General features: G+C 33.7%; 1 protein-coding gene across 1 annotated transcript in view; it reads left to right on the top strand.

Moving 5' to 3' along the window:
- The first annotated feature begins 3689 nt into the window (after positions 1 to 3689).
- CNTN5 (contactin 5) overlaps positions 3690 to 11934 on the top strand; it is a 394493-nt gene continuing 386248 nt past the window's right edge. The window contains exon 1 of the mRNA XM_058663995.1: positions 3690 to 3815. Within this exon, the coding sequence (XP_058519978.1) occupies positions 3761 to 3815 (55 nt within the window). The 5' untranslated portion in view covers positions 3690 to 3760. The remainder of the gene's footprint in view (positions 3816 to 11934) is intronic.

Below are 11934 nucleotides of genomic sequence, written 5' to 3'. Positions count from 1 at the left end.
ACTGTGGTGTCAGTTGCCTCTTCACTGTATTAATCCCTTCCATTGCTCTGCTTAAACAGATTAGTGTTATGTACTCCCATTTGTCTATTTGTGCTGTTCATTACCTGTGCTTCTTGGATTTTATTCCAGAAGTTTTGGCTTATACCAATGCCAATAACTTGTAATGTTTCCCTGTGTTTTCCTATTCAGTTCAATGATTTTGAGTCTTAAGTTTAGATCACTGGTCCATTGTTGTTTTTTGTGTAAAGTAAATGGTGGCCATCTTGCTTAAAACTTCTTCATATGCAAATCTTATTTAGCATCATTTAAGACTGTCCAGTCTCCATGGAGTGATTTAAAACAATATTTTTTAAGATTTATTTTTTATTGCAAAGTCAGATATATAGAGAGGAGGAGAGACAAAGAGGAAGATCTTCCATCCGATGATTCACTCCAAAAGTGACCGCAATAGCAGGTGCTACACCAATCGAAAGCCAGGAGCCAGGAACTTCCTCCAGGTCTCCCATGCGGGTGCAGGGTCCCAAGGCTTTGGGCCGTCCTTAACTGCCTTCCCAGGCCACAGGCAGGGATCTGGATGGGAAGTGGAGCTGCCAGGATTAGAACCGGCGCCCATATGGGATCCTGGCGTGTTCAAGGTGAGGACTTTAGCTGCTAGGCCACCACGCTGGGCCCTCCATGGAGTTGTTTTTAGCTCATTTCTGAAATCTTCATTGGTAGTAATACATGAATCAATTTGTGGTATTAATAGTGTTTTATTGGGCACCATTTTTGTTTTTAAGCCAATGTGAGGTGGTTTTGATACACACAGACACGTAGTATGTCTTGAAATCTTGTATTTCATTGCACGCAGCTTTGATTTAGTTCACTATCTTTATTATTTGGGGATTTAGATAATGTTACAAAAAACTAGCTAAGATGAATATTATGCAAAATTTAAAAAATAACAAATGATGGTGAGGAGTTAGAGATAAAGGTACCTCATTACACTTTGGCAGGAATAAAGATTGATAACAACCAGTATGGAAAAATATTAAGATTCATGAGAAAACTAAAAATGCTTGTATCATATCACCCAACTATCTTTTTCCTGTCTTTCTAAGAGAATATAGTCATCACATGAAAAATATGGGACAGCTACCCATAGGCCCATGTTTATGGCCACTCAGTTTACAATATTTGAGATGTGAGATCATCCCAGATGTCTGATTGATGAAGAAAATGAGGTGTTTATACATACATGATACAGTATTACTCAGTCATAAAAGCAGAGTCCTGTATTTTCAAAACAAAGTGCACTGAAAATTGCTACACTAAGTGAAATAAATCACTCACAAAGACAACTGTCGCATGTTTTTGTTACTTTTGATCATTTTTATTTCCCTGTTTATATTAATTATGTGAATATATTATCTGGTATATATTTATAAATATTGCTTCACCACATAATAAAAATGTCAATTTAAATAGATTCTTTCAGTAATAAAATATGTAATTATTTTTATTAGAAAGCATTTCCTTGAATACCTAAAATATATTTCATAATGTGTTATATGGCATCCTATTAGAGAAGCCGTGTATGAACACCTACTAAATCTGTCCCTTGTTATTTACTGTCCTGAACTGCTAGTTTATTCATTATCTTTAGTTCTTTTACATTGAACCATCTATCCATGAGTTCATTGCTAATATCCGTGCTGATTTAAAATATATCCAATGACTTACTGAAACTTTGCTGAAGAATGCAACTTTTGGCATCTTCATAAATTGACCTTTTGATGGCTCCAGATCAATATTATACCCATTATAACATGCTTATTCTTTGCCATATGCCTATGTGTATACTTTTGCATGAGTGAGGACTTTGTACAAACCATCCCTAGTGTATTATAGTTAAGTGTTATGACATTTGTATCTGTTAAGGTAATAGGACATTAGTATATTGTACATAGTTTATGAGTTGAAGATTATCAAAAGGACTTGAAATAATATGAGCATTACTGTTACAGGACATAAAGGTCAATAGTCTGATTTTATAATGGAATGAGAATTCACTGATTCAAATATATAGTTCTCATTGACTCAAAATTCTAATCTTATAAACTTTAAGTTTAATGGTAGCTCAATGTGTTTTTCCCCTACAAAAAGCAATATAGAAATAACAAATGTTTTAAACTGTAAAAATTATTTATCATTGTATGTCATATTTCTTAAATTTAATCAGATGGAAGAAAGACAAATATACCTTTTCTTGAAGAAGTAATTATAAATCAATTAATCACTAAATGTTACATTTCTTCTTCACTAGTGATGTTTAACCAAAAGTTACTAGAGACCACCAAGCATTTGGTTTTGAAATACAAATAAAATAAAACTTTTTTTTTCACGTAGAAGACAAACAAGAATATATTTAATTTAATGTGGCTAAATTACAACCCCCTAAGTGACATAAAATGCTCATTGAAATTCTTGACATGTTTCCCAAAATAACTTCAGATATCTTGGACTCCAGGATCCATTAGGAATAGCCAGCAATTACCAGGAAAAATTTAAAAACCCATTGAAACATTATGTATAACAATGTTATACCATTATGTCTCAGGTGCATAATATTCAGCCAAGATTTCAAATGACTTCTGACCTTCTGCAGCTACTTATGTATTGTTGCGTTTTACAGACTTTCTGATTTGGAGGACAGATTGCCAGAGGAGGAGAGGAAGGAATGCCTTCCATCTAGCATTTTCACTACAGATAGGTCCACAACAGCCAGCTCTTATACAGGATGAAGCCAGGAACCAGTAACTACACCCTGGTTTTCCACATAAATGTCAGTGGTCCAAATAGTGGCTGCTTTTTCATGTGTGTTAGCAGGAAGTTGGATCTAAAGTGGAGAAGCTAGGTCCCTAACTGGCACTCCAGTAATGAGACTGGCCTCTACATTATAATGGAATAGGAATTTCCTATCCATATCTGTCAAAATTCTGCAGAAAATTCAGTGTAAAATTTTACTGTGTTTCAGGAAAAAGAAACCAAAGACTATTAATGTGCTACATTGGTTATTGTTATAAAAATAGTACTAGACCAAAATATTAAATATTCATGAAAATCCTTATTTCCCTTAAGTTCCAGCTAGCAAAAGATGCTGAGAGAAACAACTCACCAAAGGGGGGAACTATAACCAGTACAGATAATTACAGGATTTATAAGCAAAGGCAGTTGACATTAATAATTAAGTGCAGAAAATTCCCTGTGGAGGTTTTGGTGAGCCACAGGCAGAGTGTGTAAAATCACTTGGTAAACTCATTGTTAGCTGTGTTCTAGATCAGAGGAGTATATATCAACATAACTGGCTCATGTATCCATTTTTCTAGTTTAATAATTTGTCTAGTGCAATAAATATAGCAATTATGCTTTCCTTGTGAGGAAAAAACTATCCCCATTAGAACCTGATGTTTTTACTATCTGTAAGGGAATAGTCAAAATAAAGTATTGCAGTAGGAAAAGTTTATTATCCAAGGTGCTTTTTTTTTTTATACTTTGTATTAAATGAGTTCTAACAAAAACTATATTGTTTGTCGAGATTAAACTGCATACTCATTCAAGTTTTGCTATAAAATGTATGATGTTAGGATATTGGTTTGCGTTTCCTTTTCTGTTTGTTTTCTGTTTCTGAAAACTGTGTTCTGTCTCGACAGGAAGCTCTTTAATGAAGAAACATCAGAGCAGTTAAAGACACTGGAACACAGAATCCCAGCACCAAAAAATGGCTTCCTCTTGGAAACTAATCCTGTTTCTGTCAATTGCCGGGTGTCTTTCAGGTAAGTACCTACCTAATTATTTAATTATTCTCAGCATCAAATAACAAAGATACATTTACCTTTCCATCATTTAAATGTTCATTTAAATGTTTCAATTTTTAAGTTTTCAACCAAAGAACAAGCAAACATTCCTCTATTTAAATCATCAAATGTCATATGCAAATCAATTTAATAAGCATAAATGCTGCTTAAGTATCTACTTCATTTGTTTTAGAATCTTAAAAATAACCTTTGGAAATCTTGATATTTTTATTAATGTAAATATGTAAAATATGTGCCAGGTAATTATACATTTAGTTACAGTGGTAAATTTCACTAGATAAAAACTAGAACCATATTTGATTTATTATGCTTGATACCATTTTAAAGCATCTCTGATACAATGTGTTTTTCTCTACTTCTCTGACTTTAATCAACCCCAATGTTCTGTGTTTTGTGTTGTACCTGAGATATTTTATTCTACAGAAACAGTATTCTTTGGAGTACAGCCACCATGCAGAAACTTAATATACCAAATTATTGAGCTTCATTTAAAAATGAGTAGAAATGATCATAATTTAAATACTATTCATGTAATATTTACAGCTTGATTATATTTAACTTAGTGTCCTTTTGATGGGTAAAATTTAGAAATTGTGAAAGGTAAGTACTGATAACTTCACAATATAAAAAATTTTTATAAACATTTAAAACCTGAAATATACTATAGTATCTATTTAAACATACATAATCACTTAATACTGTGTGCAAATATTGAATATAAATGTGCTCCCTATGCACCCATCCAAAGGTAGTAAGGCACAGTGCATAATCTTGTGTGAATGTGTTACAGTATAGAAGATATAGTTAAAGATATGGAACATCCACTTACAAGTTATTAAAATTATTGTCCAAACAACTGATATTTTTCTGTATTTTGAGTCATGAAGAGTCATTGAATGCTTAAAATATGGATAGATAGCAAAACAAATACTCATAGAAAGATTCTTTTAAAATCATTTTGAACCCTATTTTGAATTGTAATTTTGCAAGTTGCTTAGCATTTATTGACATTTCACTGTTTTTCAAGTAGTGTAAAACTGTGTAAGATGCATGGGGTCTTCCTAACCGTCGAAAAGGTAAATTCAACAATTTGCTTCAAAACTTACTTTAGAAAATGGAAATAACCAGTTTCCAAAGGTGGTGATACTTACTTACCATCTTGCTTTCACTTCATTTGTAACTTTTTTCCCTGGAAGTCAAGTCCCAATTCTGTTCTTGTTAACTGTATAATTATTTTAATATTCATCTCACTATTTTCATTATTTCATGTTCTTTGCTTTTCTCTGGTGGTTGTTTTTAGTTCTATATAAGTATCATATGACAGTTTATTAGAATCAAGGAATTAATAACTATCACAGAAAAATGAGGATAGCTATGTCTTAGATCATAATAGTTCCTGTAGTTTTAAGCATTAAAATTAATGAAGAAAAAAAAATCATAGTCCTGTTTGTGGTTAAGTAAATTTCAGTACGTTTAAGAAATATAATTCATAGAACCCTGTGCTTTAAATGTGGCAATTGTATTAAAGGTGGGCCACTTGAACGAGGATATGTAGCTTATATTAAATATACATACACAATGAAAGGAAGAAGGTAGTTATCGCAAAGTACAGAGAAGGACTGGGAAGCTAGTGCTTAAATCCATGGACTTCCACAGGACTTAGAAATATAAGTTTTACTAGATTGACGTTAGATTGGATATGTGAACAGTCCGTGTCCAAGATCTTGATGGGTCAGTGGAACTTGTGACCTTGCTTGGGTTGACCAGTGACTGATGCCATGTTTTTAGGAAACTTATGATGACTGGGTGGGCTCCAGTGGATCTGCTTGTTCCATGGAGGTGGCAGTTAAACTATACTCTGACCCAGAGTTCTCATATACAGAGTACTCCAGAAAATACTGGCCAACAAAGTTCTTATTTGTTGTAGAAGTGATTCCCTGAGTTCAGAGATTAGACCTTGTAAAGTCAACTGGATCACTCCCTCAAGTCAGTGAATTCCTTGTGGTAAAGGATAAGCAAGCACGCCTTAGATTATGGGGAAGAGACAAGAGTCTGGGTCCTGCCTTTACATTACAGGGGTTAAGTTTCAAAGTGAGTTTGTGATTCTCTCACACGTAGATGATATTTGAAGCGAAGGGAAAGGAAATAATCATTCTTGGGTTTTGTTGGAAGGGGGAGAAAAATTCTCTGTGTGTACACACACATATATATATATATATACACATATATGCTTAAATATATTTATTGCTTCTGAGTGTATATGTATATGTGTGTATATACACTGAGTGTATATATATGCTTAATATATATTGAGTGTGTGTACATATTGAGTGTGTTATATATATAAAGTATATATATATATTTAATACTGAGTGTGTGTGAAGTAGAACACAGAGGCAAACCTTTAAGAAAGTTAATACTGTAAACTTCGGTTTTAACTATAAGAACAGCCAACAATAATATCTTAAAATACCTATCTTATTCCAGTGATTTGTTTTAATGGTTAGAAAACATAATTATTGTGATATTTTTCTTCTAGTAAGTTTAGTCTGGAAAAGAATGGAAAAATGACAGGAGTTTTGGAAAAAATAAAACTTTGGAGTGTAGGTCTGTAAATTTGTGGATGTGTATTTTCAGCCTGCAACAGCTATTGTTGAGAAAATTCAGTCCACTTAGAGTCCAGAGTACTTGAGTATTACAGGTTGTGTAACCTAGAAAGTATAACAAGTGTATTCACTTAAAGAAAGCAAGTGAACAAACATAAAGCATTTTTTTTCACAAGTCTACAGTAGGTTTTGTCTTTTTTTACTGTATGGGTAGGCTCACGGGGATCAGTCTCTTCAATTTTGGAAGCTGTGATGTTAATGCACTTCATATTGCTGTAATTGACTTTTCATTAACAAACTGGTAATAGTCACATCTGTGATCATTGGTTGGCTTATTCAAACTATCCTGTGGTTGTAGTTGCAGCTTTTCATGACAGACCCCAATGGGCAAGTGATTTTCAAGCCACTTTGTTCTTGGTCCCTGTTGTGTAAACAAAAAATAGATTTAAAGGATAGGAAATAAAATAATCCTTCTGAAGAGGGTACTTGCAAATGCAGATTGTAAAGAGCGTGTATAAATCATTAAGAAATATTTGTACCCATTTTTATTTCTACCACATATTTATTCCCTTGACTTCCTTATATGCAAAGGGCAATAATTCTGTTCATAGTTAACAATAAAGAAGACCGAATATTTCTTTGTGTCATTATTTCAGTTGTAGTGTCTGGAAAGATAATTGAGCTGAACTCACTAGTGGGACTTTAAACATACTGCAAATCAGTAAATTAATTTATTTTTATCTGTAGGACATTGGTAAATTTCAATTAAATTCAGATGGTAGGACAGAATATAGGAACTTAATTGGGGCAAGATCATAGCTACTACAGCTAACAAGTATGTTTTAAAAAGCCATCATTTCAGCTGTTATTGTGTCAGAATCCATGTTAGTGTTCCATGTAAAAATTACTCTTAAAGACCCTGTTATCTTCCAACTATGCATAATGGTAGCAACTGGGGGGAAAAAAGTGTGGTCCAGTAATTACTCCTTTGAACTTCAAGTAATTTTCCTGAATTTGTTACTTTATAAATCATTTTCATTAACTATCCAAGTTGAAACTAATAGTATCAAACTTTAAAAATTTAAATGTAGTTGCTTAATTCTGTAACATACCCAGTGCATTTCTCATGCATCATATTTCTTTTGATCTGTGGTCATTATTCTAATTTCTGCATAAGAATTTAACATTTGTATATATGTGTGACAATATTAAAGTGAAAACTGCTTTTCCGTTTCAACATCAATGGATGTGCAGCCTATACCTTGGTCCTGCATGGTAGTATGCATTAATGATTGTGGTAATGTTGTCTTCACTTGCATTTTTATGAAAAAAAGGAACAGCAGGAGGGTGCTTTCATTTGCTGACATCCTCAAGGGGTGCCAGTCTCATATTTATATTCCCATTATTACTTTTCCTATAAGCTTTATTTACTGCCATTCTTTTCATTGTTTTACCTTCCTTTGGTATGCCTGGTTAACCTTGGAAATGTACTTAAGAAGTGAGATAGAAAGGTAGCAACCATGACAAAAATCATTTAATAGGATTCCTAGGAAAGCATCATGTCTATGAGGTTGCAAATGGGTCCTTCTTGATTAATGTGATAGAGAACTTAATACAGCAGCTGCTGGGACACTAGATCAGGAGAGATAATACATTTGAAATGTGTCATGTACAAATATTATTAGGAATGAGTTAGCAAGACATCTGCTGTAAGCGTATTCATTAACATGCTGTCACTTGGAAATTTTTTAAAAACTATTCCCTAATAGCGACACTAATTTGTCAGCATTCCAAATCTACTTATATGCAAGCATCTCTGTTGAACATTAAAGGCTGAAGAACAGTATTTAACGTTGTTAATTAAATCTAGGAATATTTATTTCTTCTTTACACAGAAGAAAATGTTTTTCCTGCTAATTTATAAATCCTAGATTGAATGTGGTGTACCTCCTTCTGCTTGGTCAAGGCAAGCATTGTTCATTATATCTCAGGAAGGTTCTATCACGCAGATGAAAACTAGTGGCAGATTTGTGATGGGCCTTGCAACCATAGCAGTGTTTTTCCGTGATACCATCCAACATGCAGGGAACATATGCAGAAGGCCCTGTTCAGATGTACACTGAACTCCTTCGTAGATCTATATAAGTACATCCAGTTATCATCTAAAATAGTCTGATGCTTCCAATGCAAGCTGCGCTACTTTCAAAACAGTAACAAAAGGATTTTTCCTGTATTTTGATCCCATTCCCCACTCCTGGGTTCAATCCAGTTTATTGGAAAGGTGACAGTTTGTTCTTTTGGCCAAGAGGATCATGCACTGTTGAACAGAGTGTTTGTCATTGATAAGCTTATATAAATACTCCCTTCTTGGTAGCAGGGTGGTAAATTACTCAGAACTTCATCACGGCCAGTTTGTGCTGCCTAAAACTAACAAAGGCAAACAAATACAGAAGTGTTTCACAAAACAGGTGCCTGATAACATTAATTTTGACTAGCCTTTGCAGCTGAGATGAATTATGATTGAGCATTTTTAAAATATGTATTTACATGTTGCATTATTACCCTAGTAGGTCATGGTGATAATGGAGGCTAACTCTGTGTGAGAGTCCACGTTGGTTCTTACCAACTCTGCACTGGTGATGTTAGGTATGTGATTAATCAGGAGACAATTTAATTTTCCCTTGTCAGTGAGGAGTAGGAGGTGGGTCACCAAAGTTGAGGAGTTCTGTTGTTTTTATCTTAAAAGCAGACAAAATGTTAAAAGGAATCTGTGCTTCTCAGCAGTTCCTGCGGTCATACAGAATTATAGCATGAATGAGAGAGCCAGGTTTAGAATCCAAGACAAAAAGCAGTGAAATATGATGTCTCAGTGAGTAAAAGACTGAAGAGAACTAATTTATCAGGTCAGGTATAGTGCATTTCTTCAATGGTAAAACATTGTATTGAAACATACTTTTCCATTTTGGTGTTGGATAAGGAATGAGTGATGTAGGTCAGCGTTTTGTGTCTAGAATATGCTACAATGTCATGTAAAATTCTTGTGCTTAGTAAACGAGGCTGAGTTCTGCATCATTGTTTTCAACAATGACATTTTTGCTGATAAATAAGTGAATTCTTTCTAAAAAGTACTCAAGGAATTTGTTATGTATGTGTCCACAATAACTGTTGAACATTCATAATAACTATTTCCCTTAGAAAGATTCTGTTTTTACTATACTTTAAAATATTTGCATCTGTTCATGGTGAAGATTATTTTATTACTGCTTGAGCATCTTAACAGGTTTTCCAAGTAGTCAGTTGAGCAGTTTTTTCCATAGGAAAACAACTCATGTGCTTATAAGTCATTGATTCAAACACAAGTGTACTTTGGTAAATAAAATGGAGAGGCCGTTCCATTCATTGAGTGTCTAAGCAAGCAGATGCAATTGAGATGCAGAAGCAATGTAGGTGACAGGTCTACAAATTTCCAACCAATTTTACAGGCTTCTCATGACCTAAACAGACCATACATAAATAGCTGTGAAAATGAAAAAGAATGAAATGCTTTATGCTAATTTATGCTTTCTTTGGCTCTTTACGAACTCCTTTTATTATAGCTGTAGAATTTCTAGATTGAGACTTATATGTTTAATACTTATTTTTCCATAGGTGTCCAACATGCTACTTATCTGTATTTCAAAAACAGTAATCTCCATTCTAATTCCAATTACAGGTTTGATCCTGAAATTTGCTTAGCACACAGCTGTTGATGTGTTCAAGTAGTAGCTATGAATGCTTGGTTGGACAACATATACCTAAGTTGAGACCATACAGAGATTAGCCTGGCCCCTGTGAAAGCATGACACATAAGCCAGTAGCCATGCTGATAACCTTGCCTAAACCTCACTCTAGTGTTGGCTGGAGCAGTATGAATGCTCCAGATAAAGAATAAAGATAATTTTCAGTGATATATTTCCTTTTAGAACTTGTATTTGCTACAATTATAATATGCTAATGTTTACATAAATATGTAAGATCCTTAGGAAGAGGCGGTCTGCTCTAGTTGGTGTTTCATAGTAAAGTCATAGTACATGGCTTATTGTGAAGCAAATGTACCCCATTTTTAAATAAAAGGATATACTTGACACATCCCTTGGGCTAAGAAAAACAAGTTATGTTCCTTGTTGTAATTTCTGCTTGGAAACACATAAATAGGTATTTTTGAAACCTTTAATATGTTCATTTGGATACTTTTTTTTAAATAGTAAAAATTGAGTCTCCTTTGCACATCATGAAGACCTGGGTTCAAGCAGTATTAATTATCTTAGGTTAGTTCATGGTATTCTATAGAAGACCACTGCTTTTTTAAAATAATTAAAGTGAAGAAGAAAAAAAGTAAAAATCTTGAAATAGTCTTTCAGTCAAGCCTCATTTCCCTGGTGTGTCACTCAAACACATAACCTGGCAAAATTTTCCTCAAGTTCCTGAAGGTCCTAAGTATCTTTTTAGAAACTTGGCTTCTAAGCCTCTCCAGTTGCTCCTTTGTAGTATCGCAGAGAGATGCTGTGGCTGACATTGCACTTGCTGGCCTACAGCTCTTTATATTTAATGCCTAAATTCAGAAAGAACGATTTTAACCTGGGCACAGGATTCTTATTTGTTCCTGAAATAACCTTGAAGAAATCGACTTTTCTGAATTTAGAAAAAAAAGAGATCTGTGAAGTTCAACATGTAACATTTATTTCATTTATGGTTTCGTTTGTCCTCTAAAAAACACCATAGTAATAAATTTGAAAAAAATTCAAGTGGACTATGTAATTTGTCAAAGATACAATGTATTAGAAATAAGATTATAGAGAAAGGCATTTAGAACATTCTCATTTCAAGTCCCAATAACATTAAAAATCCTTGCATTTTTAGTATAACCTGTCTCTTAATTTAGATATTTAGTGACAATTACACATTTTTGAAGACCCTAAAAATGTAGCCACGAATGAAACAAAATCCATGCCCACATAGAATTCCTATTCTATTAGAGAAAATGGACAGTCAAGAAAAGAAAGATATGATAAACTGTTATAAAGAATTTTAAGTAGGTTGAAAGGATAGTGATGCAGTTATTACTGTAATGATGGTGTTATTTTACATACACTGATGAGAAATCATTAAATCCAGCTATCCTAAGGAAAATCCTGATGAATGTAGAAAAGTGGGTCACATGGTATCTGTGGGGTCAGGGTAGGAGGAACTGGTAAAACAGGTAGCGTAAAAGTATCAAAACCCTCAATAAAGTACAGACTCAATGTATGTGAAGGAGGGTTGGAAGAGAACGGGATGAATGAAGTCCATGGAAGGAGAGGTGATGAAAAAGATAGGCAGTGGATGGGTCACATTTTGCTGACCATTTGACAATACATTAGAAGGTCATCTTTGCTGCCTTGTATACAATTTACTTTAAAACAAACAAGAAAATAAAATCTTAAAAACCTCTG

Source organism: Ochotona princeps, chromosome 4 (assembly GCF_030435755.1).
Source record: "Ochotona princeps isolate mOchPri1 chromosome 4, mOchPri1.hap1, whole genome shotgun sequence".
Classification (NCBI taxonomy): Eukaryota; Metazoa; Chordata; class Mammalia; order Lagomorpha; family Ochotonidae; genus Ochotona; species Ochotona princeps.
This window is presented reverse-complemented; position numbering and strand designations above follow the sequence as displayed.